Source organism: Globicephala melas, chromosome 15 (genome assembly GCF_963455315.2).
Source record: "Globicephala melas chromosome 15, mGloMel1.2, whole genome shotgun sequence".
Lineage (NCBI taxonomy): Eukaryota > Metazoa > Chordata > Mammalia > Artiodactyla > Delphinidae > Globicephala > Globicephala melas.
In genome coordinates, this window is record NC_083328.1 from 31774495 (window position 1) to 31801081 (window position 26587).

Sequence of the window (26587 nt, forward strand, 5' to 3'; positions counted from 1 at the left end):
TCCTCTAAAATACTTTGTCACTTTCTTTCTTGAGTCATCGTTCCCTATCTCTTCTTCCCTGTCCTCCCCATCGCAATTCTCTGCGGTGTAAACAGTGAATCAAAATCCACTCTCCTACAAACTGCTTTCTCTGAGATCTGTGCTCTTCTAATGCTATGTTTTCTTTTTCCTCTTCCCTCCAAATGTTTACAATGGTACTGTACATACCCACTCTGATAGTTCCCATTTATTCTTCAACTCCTGGCCCCCTGGCATCTCTCCCCAATACTCTACTAAGGCTACTTTCTCCTGGGTCTTCAGTGATGTCCACAATGCCAGCTTCAATAATGTCTTCTCAGTTCACACCTGCCAGGCTGCCATGACAACACTCTCCTGGTTCAACTCCCCATCTGGGTACCCTCTTTACATCTCATTCAATAGCTCTTTTTCTTCCAAACCTCACCACCTATGAGCTCTCCAGTGATCAGTCCTTGACCTTCTCTCCATTCCCTACACTCAACAAATGAATCAATTCAGGCCTGTCCATACAAATGGATCACCATACTACCTTTGGTGCTGACCAGTTGCTGTCTGTTAAATAACTTTCACGAGAAGTCCCAAAGGCACCTTACCATTGACTCCGGTGGAACCATCCTTGGTCTATGTATTTGGGAATGGGGCTCCTCAGTGGCCCCATGGCTGAGACATCCATTCTCTGCTTCAGCCACTGAACTGCGCAAACCAGAGAGAGAGAGTGATTCCCAGGCTTGCTTGTATGGACTAATCCAAGAGTCTTTCACTGGGAATCTGGTGTGATGTCAAGAGCCTGAACTTGAAGGACCATCACACAGAAGTGGAGAATGATGAGCAAGAGGAAGAAGAGGCAGAGATGGATGCAGCTGGAACCTAATAGATGCACGCCAAGAACTAAGCTGTGTCTAAAGTCAGCACTTGTCTGGAATTTTTTGTTTTATAAGCCGATACATTCCCTACTGAGTTTTCCGTTACAGCAACAAGAAGCCTACGAAATAATACTGCTTCATCAGTGATTTTGAGGTAGATCTCTTAGAAAGTGTTTTCTTCCATGATCATCATAATACACTAAAGCCTTGGAAATCCATGTTCTAGAACTTGCGACATTATGACAAGTAACAGAACACATATCCTACGCTCTCTAGTGGACCAAAACCTCTCTAAGGGAGGGAGCCTGTCTCCTCATCATTTCACCTCCTGTAGTGTCTGGGGCACTGTGGACATCCAATATGCAATTTAAATGTAATCGTGTTGATCTCTGGAGAGTTCTTTTTGTGAGAAAAGGATGTTGAGCTTCTCTACTCCCCAGCTGGATTAAGATTTCCTTTAAGGTAGGTACAATTAATCCTTTCTTTCAAAATGTCATTTTTTAAACTTTTCTGGCTTAAACTCTTTTCAATGGCTTCCCATAGCTTTCAACATGGAACCCACGAGGCCTGCGGGATACGATCCCTGCTGGCTGCCCCCATTTTATCCTTTGCCATTGCCAAACTGTCTTCATATGCCCTAGACGTACTGCCTTTTTTTTAGTTCTTTGAATAAGCCCAGCTCTTTCCAACCTTGGAACCTTTGACCTCGGTATTCCTTTTGCCTGGATGCTTTGTCTTCTCCCCTTAAATGTCATGTCCTTGAAGAAATGCTCCCAGACTACTCATTTACATGTGGCGCCTCTGGTCTTTTTTAGCCTCCCACAGCACCTGTCTTTTCCTTAGGAGCGCGTATCACAATGTGTGTTTATACAGCTATTTCATTGCTACATGTTTATTCTCTGTCTCTGGCACTAAGTTACAAGAGAGGAAGGACCATTTATGTTTGGTTCAACCACATCATCAAGTATGAGTCCTGGCCCGAGTAGATGCTTAATAAATATTTGTGAGTGAATGAATGAAACTTCCACAGCAGTTTGTATGGTTGGTCCATGTTGAGGCTTAATAAATGATGTCTGATGGGACCTTTTTTAGTCCTAAAATAACCTTCTCAAGCCCTACCACCATTGATTATGACAAAACAACCAGCATACAAATAAATAACTCCATCACTAGGTAGTCAACACAACAACAATAAACACCTACTAAATCCACAAACCCATTTAATGAACCCATTCCTAAGTTACAGCAGCCAAATACTATACTAAAAAGGCAATAGCAGCATTATTGACAATAGCCAAGAGGCAGAAACAACCCAAATGCCCAACAACGGATGGATGGATAAACAAAATACGATCTATCCATATCATGGAATGGTATTCAGTCATATAAAAACAATGGAGTACTGATCCATGCTCCAGCATGGATAAACCTTGAAAACATTCCGTTAAGCAAAAGACAGACACAAAAGGACACATATGGTATGATCTCATTTGGGGGAAAAATACAGAATAGGCAAATCCAGACAGAAATAAAGCAGACGGGTGGTTCCCAGGGTCTGGTGGGAGGGAGGAATGGAGGACGTCTGCCTAATGGATACTGGATTTCCTTTTGGGGTGACGGAAATGTCTAGGACTATATAATGGTGATGGCTGCACTACATTGTGAATGTACTTAATGCCACCGAACTGTATAGATAAAATGGTTAAAACAGTAAATTTTATGTTATATGTATTTTGGCACAATAAATAAGGACAAGCAATAGAAAAATTTTATATTTACATTATTTTGAAAAATCTCCAAAGCTAACCTGCAAATCAGTGAGGTACCAGGTAGCAAAGCTAGTCAATGGTTGCTTTGGCTACAAGAAATATATCATGCTTCAAACCAATAAACTTCTTCGCAAATACCAGTTTCTCAGAGGGCAGAAGAAACAGGCCCAATTGCCTTGCACCTATAAAGTGTTCTGGACTAGAGGCTGGATGTGCCCAGGCTTCTAAAGAATTCCACAGAACAAGTTTGCCTAAGTGTACATATACCTCTTACGGTATGCACGGTGTGTGGTTATTTTAGGTGGTACATAAATAAACATTGTGTAATTTTCATCGTTATTTTTGTTTAGGGTGGTTGTCCTTTATGGATAGCCAGCAATACTAGTTTCTATTGATGGTGGTGATAAATGGTTTCTTTTCAGTTTGTTTGCTTGTTTTCCATCCATTTCATCCATTCATATGCAATAAATCTGACTTTTTGGTGCATAGAGGTGTGTCACCTCCACCATCAAAATGCAGACCAGTCCTGGCAAAATTCACTCCTGCTGCCCCTTGGCGGCCTAGGTCACCCACACCCCCGGGGGCTCTGAAATAAAAACGATGTTAGGGACTCAAGCCACAACATGGGTGAATTTCCAACGAATTTGGCTAGGGAGGGCTGGGGTGGGAATGGGGAGTGGCTACAATGGGCAGGAGATTCATTCTGGGGGTGATGGAAATATTCCTAGACTGTAGCAATGGTTGCACAATTCTGTAAATGCAATAATAATCGGTGAGTTGTCCACCTCGAATAGGTGAATTTTATTGTATGTAAATGGTATCTCCATAAAGCCATTAAAAAAAAAGATTATATTGTCACAATCTCATAATCATAGTGTATGATTCCCCTCAGATGACATAATTCCAGAAAAAGCAAAACTATAGAAGCGGAAAAGAGATAAACGTTTCCCTTCACAAATACACGCGGTTAATGGAAAATGTATTGATTTAAATCAGTGCCAGTAGGTAAGATGAACTAGGCGGGGCTGGGATGACAAGGATGAGCTTAGGGGCTGCTTTGCGGGAGAGAGCCTCCACCCCCCAACTCCGACCAGTTGCACGGCGGTGCGCCCCGCTGTCATTCCCGTAACCCTGCGGTCCCAGAGCGCCCCCGGAGGCCAGTGCGCACTTACTGTGGCGGTGCCCGAGACGGTGTGCGCGCTCGTGTCCGCTGCGCTCTGCTCCGAGTGCGACTGCGCGGCAGGGTACAGGTTTAACGTGTGCTCGGGAACGGTGGTCTGGCCCGTGTACTCTGGCGCGGGGTGGGGATGAGGGGCCGTGTATTCCGCGGGGATGCCGTTCTGAGGGGGGGCAAACTGGGCCGAAGCGTAAGGCTGAGCCATTGTGTCAGGGGCAGCTGCTGCTTCCTGATTACCCTGGAAAATCAGAAAGAGAGAGAGGGAGTGAAAACCATGAGTGGGCACCAAGCAGAAACCTTCCCCCCAAGGCACAAGGACAACTGCTCCCCGGATGCTTCGTGGGTTTCAGCAAGGTTGCCAAGAGCCTGAGATGGATACATCCCACTCAATCTTCACCGGACCCTATAAGGAAACAGTAAGCATTGTAGATAGAGCCCCATTGTACAGATGCAGAAATCGAGGCTCTGAAGACCCTTTCCCAATCATCCAGCCCAACAGCCACACACTGTGAGGGCATGTGCTCTCCTGGATTGGGTTGTTCTGGCAGATCTTTCTAATTTCATTCCCGTTTGGGGACCTGTGAGCATGTAGTTGTCGCTGGTGACAGCAGAGCCTTGATTTGATACTTAAAATGCCAAGACCGATTAAATTGCACGTGTGTGTTCTTGAGAGGAGAGACAATTCATGTAAGCATTTGAATTTAATCAACATTTTATGTGATTTGGCTCACATAATGGGACAGGGGTGGTGGTCCTTGCAATGGTCACAGCGTGTGTGTGTGTGTGTGTGTGTGTGTGTGTGTGTGTTTGATGTTCCCAGTGCCAACATGAAGCAGCTGATGAAAATTCAGTGCCTAATTTGGACAAAGATGGCCTTCTGTGATTGTCTCATTTTAAGTATCTCTGCAAAATGCTGGACTTAATTCTTAGCCTCATTAATCAATGCCTACTCCCATTCCCTGACTTATTATTTTTTTTTATAAGCAGAGTATTATGTAACAATTCGCCCTTCACATCTAGGCAAAACATGCAGTGTGATACTTATAGGCAAGTCAAAAGAATAAAAAAAAAAGAATTCAAATGCTTCCATTTCAGGAAGCATCTCTCTCTCTCCACGTGGACTCCCATAACTTTACTACCCTACACACACACACACACACACACACACACACACACACACACACACACACACACACACACACACGGCATCAGGGACTGTAACCCAAAGGTCTAAATTTTCCACGGTCTTAAGAAGAAATGGGATTGCGCAGTCAGAAAAAGAAGAGAGAGAGAGAGAGAGAGAGAGAGAGAGAAAGAAGAGAGAGAGAGAAAAAGAAGAGAGAGAGAGAGAAAGCTTAGCAATTAAGCACACCAAATAGCTGCCTCTCCCATTGTCTGTGGTCAATTAGATGTGACTTCAGTCCTCCTATAACGATACCAGGGCAAAAGTGTCAGAACTGCTCACATCTCCTGGGTTCCCGCCACCAACATTTGAGAGCTTCTTCAGCCAAAGCAACTTGAGTGCAGCAAAAACCATTATGACAGAGAGGGGGAAAAAAGTTTATTCTCAGAGCAGTGCAAGGAGCTGGTGCATTTGTTTAGAAGGAACCTTAATTGGAATGTTAAAGATGACACTTGGAGAGAACGACACTTAGGATAAGTTTAAAACATTTTACAAGTGAAAACACTCCCCTCAGGCCCTTTCCTCCCCCAGACTAATTTCTCCAAATGTCTGTGCCATCGGAAGCAAAAATAAACAGCCGTTTCTTTCTTGGCAACGTGTTTTCATAGCACTTGGGGCTGAACGGGTCTGTCTGTGCTGCGGTTGCATCTATCGGCGTGGAAAGTTAACCGCGTCCGTCCTTGGGAAACCACATTTACTGTCATTGCCGTTCATTGTTCACTCCTCTTCCAGGACAAGCCCGGTTTCCTTTTAGGGGCCACTTCCACTCCCAGTCCCCACATTGTGCAGATGTGGCTGGGCCCGTCTCTGGTTACCTCTAGATGTGGTCATGTTACCCTGCCTGGCTAACCAGAGGGCTCCACTCTTAACGGTCACAGTGACTTGGGCTTATGCCCATCCACCTAACCCCTAGGAACTCCAGTGAGGCTTAATCCTGGGACTTGGCTGGAGTTTGGGGAGGAAGTTCTTTCACTTCGAGGACTGGCAGCTGGAAAAATAACGTTCAGCCTAGAGCTGCCAAGAACTGCCTCTTGAAGGGAGCCTCCCTAAAGCAGAAGCCAACGCAGAGGAAAACGGAGCCCAGAAGTGGAGAAACAGATCAACTGAGTCCTGCTGACATCATTTGAAGTCTTGGATCCAGCTTTTCCCTGCAGTGAGTAACACTGCTGTTTAAGTTCCATGAGTCAGTAAATGTCTTATTTAGTGTAAGCCCGCCTTTCCGTTACTTGCAACCGAAAAGGTCTTGACTAATACCAGAAAAAATCCTCTTCTGTATATGAGCTGACTAGCGTTCTTCTCTTCTACAGGGCTGCTCAAGGAATACATCCTTGTGCACAGAAAAGTCCATACAGATGCTACTTCTTTCTGGCTGACAAGAAACCCCAGAAACTTTGGGACCTTGAGAATGCTCCAAAGAGAAAATCACCGGGACAGATTCCACTTCTGCCCAAAGGTCCGTTTCAGCCTCCCCTACCTCCCACCTCGCTTGTCTCTGAATTGAAAGACAGACTTGTGAAAACTCCAGGGGAGCATGAAATGATCACAGGATCAATGGTAGAGAGAGATGGTCATAAAAGACAAAGCTTTCCTTTCTCCACCTTCAGTAGAAACACTTTCACGGGTACATATGTGCCCACATGGCCTTTCCTCACTGCAAAGCAGTCTCAGGAGGAGTGAACCAATCCTACAAGCTGCAAAACAGCAACAGCTCCTTGCTAGGATCTGACCTCTCTCTGTACTGGAGAGGGAAGGCCTGCCCTCAGGAAGCTTGTGGTCTCTCCATCTTCTCGACACCATCCTGTTCACTGCCTCCTCTGCTTGGGAATTCCTCCCCTACTCCCTTCCCTGGCTAGCCTTCCTTGGCTTCTCTTTGAGGTCCCAGATCAAGAGCTTCCCAGCAAGTCTTCCTTGACACTTAAACCACATCAGTTGCCTGCCCTCTACACTGCAGCTTGTGGTCACCTCCCACGTAACTCCAGGTACCACTATCGCCTGCTGATTAGCCTGTGAGCGTCCTGAGGGTGGGAGACTGTGTCACATTCTCTGTTCCACCTCCAGGGTTCAGCAGCACGCTGGCTGCAAAGTCAACATACACCGGTGTTTGCTAAGTGAATGCATGCTTGGCTAGTGGACTCTGGGCTCTGTCAGGCTTCACTGGCAACAGGATGGGGGTGGGGGGATGGGAGAGGGATCAGCAAACGAACCCTGGAAGAAATCTGGCCCGTGACTTGTTTTTGTAAATAAAGTTTTATTGGGACACAACCATGGTCACTGTGCTCTGATGACAGAGTTGAGTTGCTCTGACAGAGACCATATAGCCCACAAAGTCTAAACTATTTATCTATCTGGCCCTTTGCAGGAAAAGTTTTCTAATCATTGTGGCAGAGTTATCATGAAATATGGGGACATCAGTTAAGATGCAAGAGGGAGGAGATATGGGGATATATGTATATGTATAGTTGATTCACTTTGTTTTAAAGCAGAAACTAACACCAGTGTAAAGCAATTAAACTCCAATAAAGATGTTAAAAAAAAAAAAAACAGCTGTTGTTGCACAGATAGTTTGGGCAGGAAATACAGTTGGTGGTGAAGTAGGGAGGGAAAGGGGGTGCCTTCTACCTAAACCAAGGAGGGGGTGGCTCAGCCAGACCTGGAGTTCGGCAGCGTTAAGGACGGTGGGAGAAAGGTGCAGTAGAATCTTTCTCAGAATGTGCTTTCCATCACCAGGTCTCTGCATTGTACACACACGTGCTTCAAACTCAGCAGACGTGGGCTTGTGCGAAGACCTATGATGGCTTCAGACTTCTGTGTTCCATCTGAAAGGCATCCTCTTCTCCAAACCAGAACTCAGAAAACAAACTGCGTGACACTCAGACCTAGTGGGCACCAGGCAAGGAGTCCTTAAGCAGGGTGACTGCTCCCCAGGAGACATTAGGCAATGACCAGAGACACTTTTGTTTGTCACAACTGAGTAGGAAGGGATACCACCAGCATCTAGTGGGTGGAGGCCAGAGCTGCAGCTAGACATCCTACAGTGTATAGGACAGCGCCCCCTCCACAACCAAGGATTATCTGGCCCAAAGGTTAATAGTGCCAAGGTCTAGACTCTCTGCTTTGCATGCACTGCATCTCTGATCCCGCTTTGTTTTGTTGTGAAGGATACTGTAGCCCAGAGCTGGTAAATGATATTACGAGGTTGCAGTCACAAGTACCTCTGAGGGAAGCCAAGAGCTGAACCAGAGCCTGGGTTTATCCCACGCCAAGGTGTCCCTCATCTGGAAAGAAGATCTCTGGTGGGGAGATGCGTTTCCAATTTTAAATAAATAAACTGCTCTCTGTCATGTATACCGTGACCCTGAGACCTGTTTTCCACCTGGTGGCAGGTTACACCCTGTGGGGAAGTCAGGTGCTAGGGTATTTGATTCAAAGAGGCCAGGGTTCCAGCAGCCAGACTGGGGGAGGCGAGGGGTAACCCTTGGTGTGTTAGAGCAGCAGCCTGGGAAACTTCTGCCACCTCAAGCCCAAAGCCTGGCTTCCGAAGGCTCTGAGGCCACAAGGGCCAAGGGCAAGGGCCAAGTAGGGGCACCACTGGAGCCAGGGCAAACCACCAACCTCTACCAAAACTTATGCCATTCTGGCAAACCACGGGTGCCCACCTCTAGAGACGATGTCCATGGTAGCCAGGGAACCTCCAGGTAGCATTCAAGTCCATAGAACTTGGGATGCACTCCCGTTCCTGGAGTTCTCAAACAGATGTTGGTGGGACCCCGCACGGTTACTTATTAACACTGACAGCCATTCCAGAGGAACCCTAATTAATATTCCAAACATTTGTACTTTGGGCTAATTACAGCTAATATTTAATTAAGATCACTGTACTTCCTACGGAATTATTTTTCACCTTCAAAGGGCTTCGGAGATGTCTTTCTTTCCTCCCTAGTGATGTTCCTGGATACTCAGCTTGGCTAAAAGGGATTTTCTGGAAAAATATATTCGCATTATGGGCACCTTTTCCACTCCAGGTCAAGGCAAATCTTGGGCACGTGAACAAGCTCCTGCTGGAAGGCTGAAGCCAATTTCACACTGGTGGCAGTGACAGGCAACAGTTATTTGGAGCGCTCTGGTTAGACGTTCCCTCATTTGCAGAAGCTGCCTTCTTTCTTCTACTCTAATGCCCACCCACACTTTTCCCTAAATAAGGGCAACGATCACAGAGATTCTGATATTTACTGAGTCAGGATGCTTGTGGCTGTTCTGAGTTGATGGGGAGGGTGATTCTGCTTTGCATGTAGTCCCACATTATCAAGGGAGTGCTTCAAGTGATTTTGCAAACCTAGCATCTAATTTTCAGGGCCTGGACTTTGCTGGGTTGCTGCCGAATACACAAAAGGGGGGAAAAGAAGCCAAGACCTCATGCTTTAAAACCCACCGTTGCTGCTGCAGAACTGGGTAGGAGTTTGAAATCAAGAGCATCCATTAGGATAAATGCAGAAGAAACTTCTTTGTCCTCATACACCAAACCTCAATTAGAACAGCAACCCAATGGCAGCCAGATGATAACGGGGGACCCCTCATTACCTGCGACAACCCGACAGGTAGTTTGTACTCCAGTTACAGAGAGAAGAAGGATTATTAAAATGCAACCAAGTCTGATTCACCACAGGAAAAAAAATGCCATGTCAATTTAAATATTTTACTGAAGCATGAAGTAGCCAGGATATCGCTATTTTAAGACAAATACCGTAATCTGACCATTAGCATAGTGTGTGGACTCCGCTGCGTGCAGGCATTCAGAGAGACGTCCCTCAAATACAAGGAGAATTTCCTTGGTCACTAGAACATCCTACACCCTTAATTTTCTCAGGAGGCAGAGTCAGAGAAAAAATGGGAGGTGCTTTTTTTTGGTTTCTTTTCAGACATCACCTTTCTCCCGTGCATGGCCCTTAGTGGTTTAATAAGGTAGTTTTGGGAAACTAAAAAACGAACCAAGAGAGGCAGCCCATCAGACTTGGCAAAATATTCTGGCTCAGAATCTAATGCAAACCACATTTCAGTTGCAGAAAATAGTCTTTACGTGGCAGAACATGAAATGGATTTATTCTTTTCACCGTAACTGTCTGACTTTCACCGAGGGGGAAAAGTGCCTGCCGAGGTGGACTTTAAGTATTTTTCTTTCTCTTCTGTGTGTGTGTGTGTGTGTTTTCCTAGCTCTAACTGTCAAACTTCTGGTGCATCCTTTCTCCTTTTGCTTCTGGAATCTATTTGTCCCCAGTCCACTTCTTGTCCCCCCACCCCAAACCTCTTCTGGCCTAAACACAGCCCCTATAATGAAGAAAGGCACAGGAATGGTTCAATCCTCATAAACCAGCTGATTACATCTGTCTGCACCGCCTAGGAGAGCAGCCACGGGACCCCCCACCAACTTGGATTTGCAGGAGGAAACTATCCATTCTCCGTTGCCTGCAGTTTTCCGTCTTGCTGACAGTTTGGTTTACTTTAGTTTCTTAGCCTGGTCTGTTCTACTTCTCTGGCAAGAAACGGCATATTTCTTGAAGAATTGCATATTCAGAGAAAGCCTCCACTGCTGGACGGAAAAGAACTAAACTGCATCATGCCCCCCAGGGGCACGGAAACCAAGAAGGAAAATGCAAAATTACATCATTAACCTGCTGGTTCTAAGACCGGCTCAGTTCCACTCATCAAGCAGAAAAGCCCGCTCGCGCGCGCGTGCACACGCACGCACACACACACACACACACACACTCGGCTGAAAATCCTTTCCTCCCCCCCCCACGCCCCCCACCGCCGGCATGATTCAAGGAGCAGAATCCACATCATGGAGAGAATAACAGAGACTTAATACAAGGAAAGGCTTCCGCTTCATTCAAATCACAATTTCGAGTAAAATAGAAAATGGGGGAAGAATACCTGCTGTACCATCCTGCTTCCTTTCTCCTCCATAAACTTAGCAGCTGTTCTAGTGTCACACCACAAATCATCTGCCTGAAGCAAGCCTCGATTACGAGCCAGGGTGTGTGCGCTGTGCAACGTGGGGACGGCGGGGGTGTGGAAGGGGGGCGCCGAGGCTGCCTGGCTGACCTCCCCTTCAACAACTGACTGCTCCCCAAATCAACCCCAGATGGGACTCCTTCCTTGAGCCTGGCCCATCAATCACAGCTTGCCCCTCCTCTGGCCCTTGCTCTCAGTTTCAGAGTATACACTGAGCAGATGATTACATAGAAGAGGCACGGGAAAAAAAAAACCCACACAGCACTCGACTACATTAATAGCTGTTTAAAAAACATTAGAAATGCTATCCTCTGCGCTGCCTGGAGCTGGAGTTTTTCATTACTAAACTAAATATGTGGTATGCAAAGTTAGGGAATCCACTGGGAAGGTTGCGACTATCCTATTTTTGAAATATTTTCAAGGTGGGGGGGGGACACCGGGGGGATCAGGGGAGGAGACAGAAGAGGGATGAAGACAGAGCTCAAAGAGATAAGAGAGATGGTGATGGGTAAATTAAAAAAAAAAAATACCGTGAGAACATTGCAGATAAATTTACAACAAAGCTGAGTGGTTAATTGTAAATTGACCTTAAAATAGTCATGGGCCAGTGTTTGGAAGATCTGGAGGCCTGGCTGTTTGGCAGACTCACCGTGTGATCTCAGACAAGTTGTTGCAATGCCCTGGCTCCAGTTTTTTTGCTTCTGTTTAATGGGGAGCATGATGAGTGACTTCACAGGGTAATTGTGAGAAGATCATGTTAAAAAATCAAATCACGGGGAAACAAACACGGCACCCTGCCTCATAGGATGCGCTATAGAAACAGATTCATTCGTCACACGCAATAACGTGGTGAGCGAAATCCAAAGCCATCTTTGTTCCTAAGGACCAAGCAGGCAACAGGAGAAACAGGCTTTCAAGAAAGGAACCCACAGTTGACCACAGAACCCCAGTGGTGATCAAGGCCATGAAGGAAAAGCAGAGCCATCTTGCTTTTCCCTTGTCTTCTTGAACTTCTGTCTCTCCCTAGCTCATTGTTTTTTTCTTCTCTCCCAATAAGCAAAAATAAAACCTCGTACAAAAAATCCCCAGTGATTTCAATGCCAAATGCTGCCTCTTCATTTAAAGCTACAAATACTTTGTTCCTCCTCTATTATTAAAACTACAACAACCACAGTGAAATGTCAACACAATTTCAGGTTTTATTTAGTCATGTCTTTCTGGCTCGTCGAGGGAGAGGTTTCAAGAGTCCCATCCGCCATTCCCGTGGACAGCTGCTTATCGCCGAGACGCCTGCTTGGAAAGGAGACATCTCCCTACACTGGAGGGAATGGATGGCGTTTCTGAAGTGATTAAACTTGTAATTAAATTGTATAACAGAGGAGGAGGTGAGGGTAGAGGAGGCTGCCCGGAAGAATTCCACTTTCCTGCTGATCTGTCGGTGGTACTAGTTCAGGGAGCCCCTGGGTGATTTGTTTGTTTGTTTTAAATTCCCAGCTCCCCAGGGTTGGAAAGAAAAATCTGGATAAACAGTATTTGTGCCATCCTTACATTTCCATTTCCAATCACACTCCGGGGATGCCTCTAATGCAGGATTAAATTAAGCAGCCTTTTCGGGTTCCTTAAAGGGATGTGTCAGCTCCCCTCTCAGAGCCACATCGTCAGAGGACCAGAGCCCCTTCCTCACAGGCCTCCTGCCCAATACGTGGACTCAGCAGTCATTCCCATGAACCGTGAGCTCCTTGTCCCACTGATAACTGAAAAGCTAAACTTCTGTCCTTCAACCTAAGTATAGGGGGTCTTACTTTCTCCTAGAAAGCAAAAGGGATGAGACCAAGATAGACAAATTCCCTGGTGAAGGATGTTCTGGGAAGTGATAGAGAAAATGCAAAAAAAAAAAAAAAAAAAAAAGTCAAAACACCCAATAGCGAAGAGTGTTTCAGGTGGAAACAATCAGAGTGATGTAACAGGACATTGTTCCTTAGCCTGTGGACCATCAGGTCATTTGGGGTTTTCTTATAGAGCCAGATGCTAGGACTCCACCCCAGACCCACTGGCTTAAAATCTCCAAGGGCGGGATCCAGGCTTGGGCACTGTGTAAAAGTGCCCCAGATTATCCCGATACACCATCTCGGGGGGAAATGTTATGGGTTTTTCAAACTGTAGGTGTGAACCCTTGGGATGTAGAACCCATGTAGGGGTTATCACACCAACATTCTTTAAATGAAATAAACTATACCACACCGGAAAAGAATAGAAAAGAGTAAGGAACTGTTTCATGAAACTTTTATGTGGGTGAATTGGGTTGTGACATAAAATCTTTTATGGATTGCAGTAAAATAAATAAAATAAAAAACACTATGCTGGGTAATTTCCCTGTTTGTTACCTTCTAACCTTTTATTGGTGCTGTGACTATGGAATCAGAGACAAGTGTTGAAAAGCCAGGAGCATAATGGTGGAACTATTGGCAAGTCATTCAACCTCCATGTACCCCGTTTCCTCATTGATTAACATAAACCATAATATATATTCTTCTTCCTGATGAGGGTCTTGTGATTGTCTAGGGATAAAATCTACAGGAATGTGTTTTATAATCTAGAAAGCCCTGTGAGCATATATGCCCCATTGTGGGGATGAAATTGGTCCCCCTTCTGGTCCAGCAAAGTGCTTCCTCTGGAGAACACATGGGGAGGTGTGTTGGATTCTACTGTGTGCCAGGCACTTTAATCCCTACAACCACCCCCAAGAGATAGATATTATGGTCTCTTTTAAAGGTAAGAAAATTGAGGCTCCAAACAGGTGAAGAAATATTTCCCAGTATGGGAGTTAGTAAATTAGGTAAGTGGCAGAACCAGAACTTGAACCTGATTTAGTCTTATTGAAGAATTCCTGCCACTGAATCCGTACTAAGATGAAGATGGAGATGATGATGATGATGAGGTGGAGGATGGAGATGATGGTGAAGATGATGGTGATGATGATAAGAACACTTTTCTTGAGCACACTATGTACTAGTCATTGCTCTCAGCACCGAGAATACAAAATTCACCAAAGCAGCATTGCTTGTTTGTTTATAATTATTTTAGTTAGTAAGAACCCAGTGTGGTACATACTGTCACGAAAAGGGAGGTGGGGTTACTTCCTCCCACTCACACAACCAGTAAGTTACCCAAATCCACTAGACATCCTTAAACAGTTAGAGATGGGTTCAAATCTGACCTCAATTAGGTCAACATACAAACCTTGGTTTCCTAACTACACTGGCTTACAAAAAAAAGCATCTCTTGGACAAAGAACTCTGAAATTGCTCTGAGGCCATAATTCACAAAAAACAAACAGACAACAAAGATAATAGGAATCCGTTTCACAGATTCAAGTGAAAGCAATTTGTTTCATTTCACTTTCCCGGCCTCAACCGGGAAGCAGAGAGAGAGAGGCCAGGAGCCATCTTGCTGCGGCTGGCAAACACCAGCCCCAGATATACAAACCAGCCGAGTAGGCGGCAGGCTTGCAATGATGAGGTGTCATGTTTGCAAAATGTTCCATCCTGACTTTCCATTTGGAGCCACAGAAGACAGTAGAGATTGTTTTCCTCAACTCCTTAAAACTTAGTGACAATCAAATATTTATGGCACTGTGCTAGTCAGTAGCCTTGATATGGTTTCTTATGAGGTGATATTTCCAAAGAAACGTGCTTATCTCAGAAAAATCTGCAGCCTCTGGAGCAAGTGAAGTTCCCAGCCAACAACACCAGGCACTTAAGAACATGGGTTTTCTTAGCTTGCTCACTGCAGCCCCAGGGTCTCAGAGGGCCCTGACTTGTCCTTTAAAAATCCTTGTCAAAGTCTGACATGATATACATTTTGATTTTGACATTACGTATATTTTTATATTGCATATATTTTGAGGTCTGTCTCCAACTAGACTGTAAACTTCATGAGGGCAGGAACCTCTGCTGTTTTTCTCACAGATGTTGCTTTGAACATTTCAAAGGATAACACGCACATGTACATATTCAAAATGTTTTGTGGCATGAAAAATTCCCAAGCTAGTCCCTTTGTCCCTCCTAGGACCAAGACATGCTCTGACTCACCCAGCACCTCAGGGCCCTGAGAAACAAGGTCAAACCATCAAATGTTGCTCTGCACCGTTGAAAAAAATTTCCCCGTTGAAACACCCCAACATCGTACTGAACGATTTCTTGTTGGAAAGCCAAGCAGCATAGGGCTTCACCTCTCTGTCTGTGAAATAGCTGTAAATGCCCTATTATTGTCCATTATTAATAAAAAGTAGCAGCCAGAGCAGCTGTTATTCATTGAGTTCATTCTAAGCATTAGACAATGGTAGTCACTTTAAATACATTATCTAACTTCATCTCTACAGGAACTATGTTTTTACTAACCTTATTTTTATCACACCCATTTCACAGATAGAGAAGCAAAAAGTCTGGAAGCTAGTAAGTGGCAGATGCAGCCCTCAAATCCACGTCTTTCTCCAAAGCTCAAGTCCTTTCAAAGATGCTACGACTGACCTCTTTGTTGGCTAAGATGAGGGGTGATATCTGTAAGGGTTATGGTAGAACAATTCAATCACAAAATATTTTCTGAAGTATCCCAGCCAAAGTTGGAGGTTACCAAAAAGGCATGAGATCTTGTTCTTGCCATCCCAAGATGCAGAACCTAAGTAGGTTAACAGTGCTAATGATGATGATGGTGATTATAACATTATTAATAACAACAAGAATATAATTAGAACGGCTCTCAACATATGCTTTCCATTGCCCTAAATTTTGTATAAATGTAACTCCTTCAATGCACCCTGCAGCCTCAGGATGGGGACACAATCATTACCTTCATTTTATAAATGGGCAGCTTTGAAACACTAAGCAAACAATCTGAGTCCACCCCAATAGTGCATGCTGACACTCATATTTGGACCAATCCAATTCTGACTCCAAAGTAAGAAGTTGGAAAACAAATTCAAGAAAGTTGCTGTCTCCTTCATCCAGTTTCGCCCAATGGTAACCTCTCACATAACTATAGGAAACTGTCAAAACCAGGAAACTGACATTGTCGGACCAGTACTCTACATGGCTGCAAGCACAAGGGGAAGTTAGGGCAGCAAAAGTTCAGCTGTCATTTTTTGCATCAATACCATCACCTCATTGCCATTGCCATCTATCCCTGAGTGACAGCTGGAGCTGCCCACCACTGTCCCAAATATGGCGGTGGAGACAGAAGGGCAGATAAACTAATTGACAATTGAACCAAGCAAATATATATTAGCAAAAACCCTTTTCATAAGGGAAGGAACAGATAACGCATTGTAAATCATCATTCAGTAAAGATCCTTCGTCTCCTGGGTATGGAGGAAACCTTCAATCCTGAGCAGGCCTTTCACCCTCACAATCTATCTCCTTTCACAGCCAGCTATTTTCTAAAGAAGGGGACAAAAAGTTCTTACCACTACCACCAGGGTAATATTAGTATCAAATTTATATTCAAGATGAATTTCAAAGACCTACACCACTGCTGATATTACTGCATTTAGCCAAATCCACAAAAGGAAAAGAATGGCTTGTGTTCCCTTAAATAGCTTGCTTACAGTTACCCTGCAGATATGACTTGGGATAATATCACTGGGTTACTTACTCCATCATAGTTATCCAGGGGATTCTCTGTCTGTCTGCTTCTAAAATAGGAAATTAATAGATCTGGTGTAAAGCAACTTTTTTTTGTAAGAGAGGAGGTCGCTGTACATACGGCCAGCACCAAGTAGCTCAGAGAGGTACCAGCTCCACTGTGGATGTTGCTTAAGTACAGCATCCCACCAAGAGCATCACCAAGGGTCTGCCTCTAGATTGGGGAAATGGGGAGCATTAAGTCACACTCCTAGAAAGAGAATCATACACTCTCTTCACTGGAATGTTGTCACAGAAAATGAAATGCTCTAGTGAAGGGAAAAGTAAACATTCTAGATGCAAAATCAATGCAAGAAGTAGATACCATCGTCTTGTATATGAATGGATTCAGAATCATTTGCACTCACATCCCGTTATGAAAACTGAATTTCCTGTTTATATCCCAGGGACGTGAATCAACATTTCTTCTCCTTCTCTGGTCCCTTCTCAAAGGTGGACCCTAAACATAGCTGAGATAACCCATGACCTTGAGGAGACATGACACATGACACTGTTAATATACAGAAACTAGGTACCACCGCCACATAGTTTATGATGAATTTCCAGAACCAAACCTTTGACTGGGTTTTCAATTATCCAATTTCCGTATATCCAATATCAGCCTCTCACAAGATTGTAAACTCCTTAAAGGCAGGGACTTGCCGTATTCATCTTTAACATTTCCCTCTTTTTTGTAATCAGGTGTTTGACATGATGAATATCTGCTGGTAAATATCTGTTGGCTTGCATTCACCTCACTTGGAGAAAGATGTCTAATCTGGTTACGGCAACAGGCAAAGATGATAAAATATGACCTTGTCTTTCATGGTGCGTTGCATAAGTTTTAGCCTCTAATAGTTTGCCAACTAGAAAAAAAAAGGTTGTCACAAAATGAATTATACTTGGACTTGGAAGAAATGAAATTAGGAGAGACTGCCAGAAAGCAAGGGCAATGAACTACTCAAATAGGCAAGAACTTGATATTCATGCCATTGTTCCAGCAGTAAAACATTGGGCATCTTCTGGATGGCAGGTCCTGTGCTAGACTCAGGGGCTACAGTGGTGACGAGGATTCACGTAGCCCAGGAACCTCTGTAGCTATAGGTTGGTAGAAGTTACATAATAGACCAGGAATGTACAGTTGAAGGGGTATGTGCCATGAGAAGTGAAATATGAGGGGCTCGCCTATCCCCTATGGTTTATCAAGGAGGGCTTTCCAGAAGAATTGATGTCTAAACCTAGAGTTGAAAGGTGAGCAGAAAATAGCCAGATGGTATGAAACAGGTTGACAAAATAATATGTGGAAAGGCCAGCTTAATGTTGCAGAAGGAGGAAATAGCTCATACCCAGGGTGGCAGAATCAATGAAAAAGAACTAAAAGAAAGTGGTGAGGTTATTTTCAGAGCCACAGGGTGGGTTGAGATAGAGACCTAGAGGCTACTGGATTGTAAGGCCCCTGAGGGAAGAAACCCAAGTCTGTGTGATTGGGTACCACATTCTCAGGAGCATTTGAACGGCATGCACAGAATAGATGCTCAAAAACGTTTTGGGTAAATCAAAGAGTGAATGCAGTGATGGTATATGCCAGGATGAAGCTAGTCAAGGGAAGAAAGAGGAAAAAGAAAAGAAAGGGATCTGATCATTTAAACTACACCCTTTGACATTACATTTTCCCTTGAAGCAACCCAAATGCTTGAAATAGAAGAAATAAACAGATGAGTTAGGTGGTCAGTTTAGGTAAATAAATAGGACAGAGGCTCATCACTCTTTCCATCACCATCATCACAATAGCTTAGCCAATGACAGGATGTAAAGGTTTCTGGGAGTATTTTAAACATGGTCTGTTTGAGCCTCCATACCACATTGGAAGGTAGGTAGGATGGGTACCATTTATACCCATTTAACAGAAGAGAAAGCTGAGGTCAGGTAACTCAGTGATATGCTCAAGTTCAGACAGTGAATAAACGTTCTAGCTGGGATTTGAACTCTACATATATTTCCATTGCACCAAACTGCTTCCTAAGTTTTCCACCCATATGACCCAACAAGTCTATAGACTTGACTGCATGACGCATTTCTATCAATAGACTTGACTGCATGACGCATCTCTAGGTTTCCTCCATCCTCATTTCAAAAACTTTTATGTGGAGAAAAAGAGAAATAAACATGGACAGTATGACAATTGAGCTTCTCATCAGAACAAAAAGGAGATAAAACTTTACTGGCCTTACAAATTCAATACAACCTAACTTAGCATAAGCCAGTATTGCTTAATGCCAGTATTGAAGTTATTACTATTTTTAAAAGATAAGTCAAGAGAGATTGAAATCAAAGAGCTCCATCTTCCTAAGTGAAGAACCAAGTTCAGTAACTGGCCCTGCCCCAACACAAGGTCTCTGAGCCCAAGGCCCTCAACCAAAGCACCACTGGAGACTGGAAAACCTTGAATTTTTCACATATGTTTGATCAGTGCACAAGTATTATTTTTCTGGAGCTAAGGATGTGTGATATTTTAAGGATATCTGCCTGCATGAAAGCTGCGCTGAGAAGATCACACAATTTGGAGTAAAGCAGGGCTAGACTGACTTAAAGAAGAGTTTTTGCAAAATGTCAAGGTGGATCCAAGGAGGAGAGTGGGGTTTCAGAAATATGGAAGAAGTTTGCCTTATTTGTATATAAGAGAGAATTTGCCTAATGGCGCGACATTTTATTTCAGATACCAATAGCATGTAAGTCTGGCCAAATAAATTGTGTGATCCTCTGTGTACAACTTAAGACATTGATGTTAATTTATCTAAACAATTCTCAGGCAGCTTTAGCTAGGAAAACTGAGGCTGATGGAAGTTAAGTAAGTTTCATTGAAAAGACCTTTGGGGAGCGGCTTTAAATATTTTCAAATACAGTAACTGCAAAGCATGTGCTTTTGCAGAATGGAACTGCCCATCGGCAACATTCATCCTCTTCACATCCGGTTTTCCTTGTTTGATTTTTAACCTGCCTGTCTTCTTCAGACAGGGTAGAATATTTTTGGAACCCACCCGAAGTAGATAAAAAGTTGTCCTTACATTCAAGTATTATTGACTCATGTATCTGACTTAGGTTTATTGAACACATTCTGTTATAGGTGGAACTGTGTCCCTCCCCACCCAATCAAATTTTCGAAGTTCTAGCTCCCACTATCTCAGAATGTGACCTTACTTGGGAATGGAGTCACTGCAGATGTAATTAGTTAACACGAGGTCATACCGGAGTAGGGTTGGCCCCTAATCTGATATAACTGTTCTTATAAAAGGGGAAATTTGAACATAGGCACACAAGGAGAACACCACGTGAAGATGAAGGTAGACATTAAGGTGATGCTTCTACAGCCGAGGAACACCAAAGACAGCCAGAAAACCACCAGAGGCTAGGAGAGAGGCATGGGACAGATCCATCCTCACAGCCTTCAGAAGGAGCCAACCCTGCTGACACCTTGGTCTTGGACTTCTGGTCTCCAGAACTCTGAGACAATACATTTCTGTTGCTGAAGCCTTTCGGTTTGTGGTACTTTGTTACGGGAGCCCTAGGAAATGAATACACCTAGTCACGTCCTAGTGTACTAATACTAGTATACTAACACTAGTCCCTGGAGACCCAGTGTTAAATGATGTCACTGCCTACCTCATGCAGCTTGAGGTTCAGTGAGAGAAATACAACGACCAAGTAAACCAGCTAAAAATGATGTAATATCTTGTCCTCTTATTCCATTCTTTATACTCAGGAGAAGGAAGTTGGGGCACATAATGATTTTCATGCAGTCTCATCTGATCTCTGGGAAGCAGATCTTGGAATCCGAGTTGGAGAAGTTTAAGAACTTGAGAGATTTGTCCAGGCACTGTGGTTCCCCGCAACCCCGAGCTGTCCTAATGTGGTAGCCGTTAGCCATGTGTGGTCACTGAGCAGCTGAAATGTGGTTAGTCTGACATGAGGTGTGCCGTAGGTGCAAAATGCACACTGGATTTCAGAGACACGGTACAAGGAAACGTATGCAAAATATCTATTTAATAGTTTTATTTTGAGTCCAGGTTGAAAATGATAACACTTTGGAGATATCGGATTAAATAAAACATTTTTGGTTATGGGTTGAGACATACTGGGTTGAATAAAATGTTGAAATTAAATTTACCTGTTTCTTTTTACTTTGTTTAATGTGGCTACCAGAATTACAAAAAAAAAAAAAAAAAAAGTTCATATGTAGCTCGTATCTGTGGTCCTCATTATATTTCTGCTGGACCGTGCTGGTGATACCATTGTTTCAAGGCTCATAGAACTGGGTTGGATTCATGTTTATCACTGACTAACTGATGGGCAGATCTGGGACTGACCTCAGACCATTGAAATGTGAAGCCCTTGCTGCTTCACAATATCAAGTTACCATCTTGGCACCAAAGGGAAACAGCTTCACAAGTGGCCTCGTTGAGATATGACTCCAGAAGACAGAATCGCGATTCCCACACCAACCCTCACCCAATCTATGTCATGTTACAATCCTTCACTTTCCCTGACCCTTTCTGCACAATTTCAGCATCAACCCCAAGACAGCCTTCACAGAAGGCCGCTTCTGAACAGAACATAACTTTCACTTTACCGAATCTGACAAAGCTTCCAAGGCCCTTGAGAATCTGTCTAAAGTACCTATTTGGGGACAGGAGAGGTAAAAGGCTTTTAAAAGCTTGTTTTAACTCTGTGTGAAATCAACTGACTAATATTTATACTGGGCAGCTTTCTGCAAAGATGAAATAAACTTTCTACAAATAGCCTACAGAGCTCAGGCATTCGCTGTGTGTGAGGTCAGGGAAGAACCTTGAACACGCTCCAGTATGCAGGATGCTTAAAGCATCAGCAGACATTCTGAGTTAGATCTTGTTCTGCAAGGTTATCCACTGGATTTGACCAGAAGGGACCTAGTTCTGTTTTAAACCTCACAGACATGTGGTAGGATGTCTTGTTTTCATTCATTCATTCAATCACTCAGGATGTATTTCTTGTCTATGCTTTAGGTACAGAGAGATGCGTAAGGACACTTTCATTCAGTGTGCCTTGCCCCTGGGTCTCCTCCGAATCGCATTTGTTTTTGCATGAATGTAAAATACATTCAGGCATGAGAAAACAGTCTCCACTCAAATGGAGATTTTAAATATGGATAAAGATAGATGCAGGAAAATCAATGATCAAAGCAAGTTTCATGGATTTTATAAGTCTAAGTGCAAATTATTATGGGAGCCAGAGAGGAAGCGTCCCAATTCAGAGATGGAAGGTGTAGCAAATGCTTCTTGAAGGATGTGATGGTCGAGATGAGTCTTAAAGGAGAAGTTGGAGCGAGTTAGGTGGAAATGCTAGACAGAGGAAAAGCAGGGAGACAAGTTTCAGGGAATAAAGGAACACAGAGAACAGGTTATATAGGTGACATATGTGTGTGGTGGGGATTTGGCAGGAATTGGAACCAGAAATAAGGTTGAAGGCATACAGAAAAGAACAGGGAATGCCATGTAAAGTAGCTTGGATTTGATCCTTTAAGTAATGGGAGGCCATTGAAGAGTTCCAGGAATGAGAATGGCATGGTCAGATCCGTGTTATAGAAAGTGCATTGGCCACTAAACAGCTGATGCACTGGAGAGAGAAAATGGTGGAGACAGCAGTCATCCACAAGCAAAATGACAAAGCAGAGGCAGAGATGGAGAAGGGCGGGCGGAATCAGGGACCCACTGCCAAGGCTATTTCTTTGCATCAATAAGGATACCAACGACTCTAATCTTAATGTCTGAAAGCTTTCGTGTGTCCAGTGCAAAATAACTGATTTAAAAAAATTTTATTTTAATGGGATTCTAATGAGCACACCCCCTCTCCACCACAGGAAAGAAATGTGGAGCAATTACGTGAAATAAGGAAACTCTTTTTGTGTTCTGTTGTCTTTTTCATGAGAATGTTAAAGTGGTCACATTAGAAAAAGAAAACCTCTACTGAGGATTACACTGTTGTAATATAAATACATTCAAGCAACCTAAGGCCTACTGTGAACTTGAAATGTGACAAGCTCTTGAATACAGGCTATGGGTGGTAGAGAAATAATGTTGATGATAATAATCATGGCCATTTATAAAGCCCTTTATATACCCTAAGTGACTTATACCCATTAGCTCATTAAATCCTCATAAGGACCTTGAGTTATATATTATTATACCCATTTAATAGATGAGAAAACTGAGGTTCAAGTCAAGGAATGACTTGTTCACAGTCACACTGCTCATAAGAGCTAGAGCCAGAATTGAATCCAGCCTGGTGTCTTCCCACTACACCATGTTCTATAGGATTTCTCTGGGATGTCTTCCTTATTGGTCTCCCCTCTGTATGGGAGCCCTTATTAATAATCTAGAGAATTCAAAAATAAATTTAAATGAGCAATTTCAATGAGATTCTGCTGGTTTTCCAAGAAATTATCTAGGCTCTTTGAGAGGACAGGGAAAAAGAGTAAAAAAGATAGTATGGGTCCTGACGTTAAGGAGCTTAAAGTCTGGGAAGGGGGACCATTTGCTGAGTTCTAAAATGCAAGCCATCTCTGGAGCCAGAAGGCCTGCTGTCTAAATTCTGGTTTTTCCTCTTTTTAAAAAAAATTTTTTTAAAAAATGTTTATGCTGTGTTAAATGTTACATTCCATTTATAGTTATTACAAAATATTGGCTATATTCCCCATGTTGTGCAATATATCCTTGAGCCTATCTTATACCCAATAGTTTGTACCTCCACTCTTTCACCCTTATATTTCCCCTCACCCCCTCCCAACTGGTAACCACTAGTTTGTTCTATCTGTGAGTCTGCTTCTTTTTTGTTATATTCACTAGTTTGTTGTATTCTTCAGAATTCACATGTAAGTGATAACATACAGGATTTGTCTTTCTCTTTCTGGCTTATTTCACATAGCATAATGCCCTCCAAGTTCATTAAATCATGTTTCTCCCTCTCAACTAGGTACCTGATCTTGAGTAAGTAGCATTAACTCTCTGTGCTTTGTTTCTCCCTATTACAGTGGGAATACTAATAGTGTATCCTTATGGAGCTATTTATGGAATAAATTAGGCAATGCATATAAATTTCCTATCACCATCCTGAAAATAAGTGTTCAATTGTATTTGTTATAATAGTTACGGTATATGTGCTATTATTATTGTTATTTGAAAGAGACATAACTTGGACGACAGTGTACAGTGAGTGAAGGAAATTTTTCCAGAAAAAAAGAATCCATCAAAACCCAGTCTGGGAGGAAAGGAGCAGGTTGAGGGAGCAGAGAACAAGCTTGACTCATCACACCCAGTCCCACAGTAGGCTTGGAAATAACACACTAGCCCCTGGTGGCAGGAAGGGCAGAAAAGATCTCTCCCTGCACTGTACCTTCTAAGTCTTGGACTGAGCTTTGATTCTGATTCATCTAAAATCCTTTAGTAGGATTGTCACCTATGTTTTCAGCTCTGCCAATCCCATACGGACATAGTGCTCAAAACCAGAATTGGAACTGACAAACGCCCCAGTCCAAAAAATGGAAAGCGAGGCTATAGAGATCATCTTTTCTCACTTTCAAGTATTACAGCCCCCTCCAATCCTTGCTGACATTGCTGACTCATGACGCACTGTCTCTCAGAGCAGAAATCATGCCCGAGCCGCCACGAATATCTCAAATGAAAAAGGAGCCATTGCTTATGAGTTTGGTTCTTTGAACACCCAAGGGGTTGACTGGACTCTGCTTGAGGAGACTGCAAAACTATAAGAATCCGAATGAAATGCAAGAATCTAGTGAGATGATGATGATGATGATTGTATTTGTTTCCTATTGCTCTGTAACAACTCACTACCAACTTGGTGACTTAAAACAACACAATTGTACTCTCTTACAGTCCTGGAGGTCAGAAGTCTGAAATCAGTTTCACTGACATAAAGTCAGGGTGTCAGCAAGTTCTTTCTGCAGGCTCTGGGGGAAAATCCATCACCTTATCCTTTTCAGCACCCAGTGGCCACTTAAATCTGTTGCCTTGTGGTCCCTTTCCCCACCTTCAAAATGCATCACTCCAATTTCTGCTTCTGCCATCTCACTGCCTTTTCCTCTAACTCTGACTCTGATACTTCTGCTTCCTTCTTATGAAAAGGACCCTTGTGACTACATTGGGCCCACTGGGATAATGCTGGATAATCCCTCCTGGTCGATATCCATCCATCACCTAATCACATCTGTAAAGTCCCTTTTGCCATACTAAGTAACACTGACAGCACTGACAGGTTCCAAGGATTAGGATGTAGATATATTGGGGGGATGTTATCAAGTCTACCACAAGGATGATATTCTAGGGAAACACTGTCCAATAAAACTCTCTAAGATGATGGGAATATTCCGTATCTGTGCTGTCTAATACGGTAACCACCGGTCACATGTGGCTGTGGAGCACCAGAAAGGTGGATAGTGTGGTTAAAAAACCGAATTTTAATTTTATTTAATTTTAATCAATTTAAAGAGCCACACGTGGCTAGGGACCGTTGTACGGGACAGAGCAGTTCTGGAGTAGGCATTAGTCAGCTCCCATAGCATCAACAGTTATCTATTGTCCTAGGAAAATAAGACTAAATAATGATTATAGAAAAATGCATGATCTCTTATACAGTCATTTATGAACAGTCACATCATTACATTTACTAAAGCAGAGAAGTTGACTGAAGATTTTTCTTTTTTTCATTTTTCAGCACCAAGGACAGAAATACAAAGACTTCTCGTTGGCTCCTCTGATAACCTACATCCCTCTTGAATTTTTTACAGATGACTTTTACAGTATTCTGATTGGTGAATGAATCCCAAAGAACTGAATTTTATGCCTGTTTAGATTATGTTGGGAATCAGTGCCAAATGCAGATTGCAGACAAAATCATGCTAAGTAGTCAGTTTATTGTAGAGCTTTTATCCACCTTTCGGCATGGTAAGTTTAAGGCTGAAAATTGAGCTGGTTCCATGATACAGAAGCATGAAACACAGGGTTCCAATGCTAGAAAAGTACAATAAGTGTACTGAGTAGAGTTTTTAGCCTAGGAATTAGTAGCACAGACTATATTCATCAATATTCAGGATGATAAAAAAGAGAGACACAAGAGTGATGGAATAAAAATTAACTAGATATAGAAGATGAGACAGAAAATTATTGAACTTGAATCACTGAAATTCAAATTCTTCTTGAAATATTTGTTAAGTAAGAGTCAATAAGATCCAATTTCTTATAAAAATTTAAATGGGAATAAACACTATGGCTATAAGATTGTTACCTATTAGGATGTGTCAGTTTGGGGGGGAAAAAAGCCCAAGGACTTAGTGGACCACAGACTCAAATATAGTAATAATGAAATTACTTGTTAAGAATAAAGAGTCCAACAAAAACATTTTAATACTACATAAGCAAAAAACTTAGAGAGAAAGAGACCATTTAAAAGCTTACCTCGGGGCTTCCCTGGTGGCACAGTGATTGAGAGTCCGCCTGCCTTTGCAGGGGATGCGGGTTCATGCCCCAGTCCGGGAAGATCCCACATGCCGCGGAGCGGCTGGGCCCGTGAAGCCATGGCCGCTGAGCCTGCGCGTCAGGAGCCTGTGCTCCGCAACAGGAGAGGCCACAACAGTGAGAGGCCCGCGTACCGCAAAAAAAAAAAAAAAAAAAAAAGTAAATAAAAGCTTACCTTGACCCCAGCCCGGTGATCAAGAAGGAAGACTAATGCAATCTCTCAAAGGAATTCTGAAAATCAGAGAGACCACACCATCAGTCTGTCTGATGTTCAGTGTGTCTGGTCCAGCCCTCGAGGGCTGCATCTACTTATGATGGAGGCATATC

At 43.2% G+C, this 26587-nt stretch overlaps 1 protein-coding gene across 27 annotated transcripts in view; it reads right to left on the reverse strand.

Annotated features, from left to right (window-relative positions):
- Nucleotides 1-26587, reverse strand: part of RBFOX1 (RNA binding fox-1 homolog 1) — a 2181496-nt gene that overhangs the window by 180271 nt on the left and 1974638 nt on the right. For 23 of the 27 annotated variants that reach the window (XM_060284028.1, XM_030883902.2, XM_060284024.1 and 20 more), the window contains one exon: nt 3823-4065. In XM_060284028.1, the coding sequence (XP_060140011.1) occupies nt 3823-4065 (243 nt within the window). Of the gene's footprint in view, nt 1-3822; nt 4066-10938; nt 10987-26587 lie in introns of those variants that run through there. The other 4 variants (XM_060284042.1, XM_060284043.1, XM_060284036.1 and 1 more) reach the window with 1 other exon arrangement.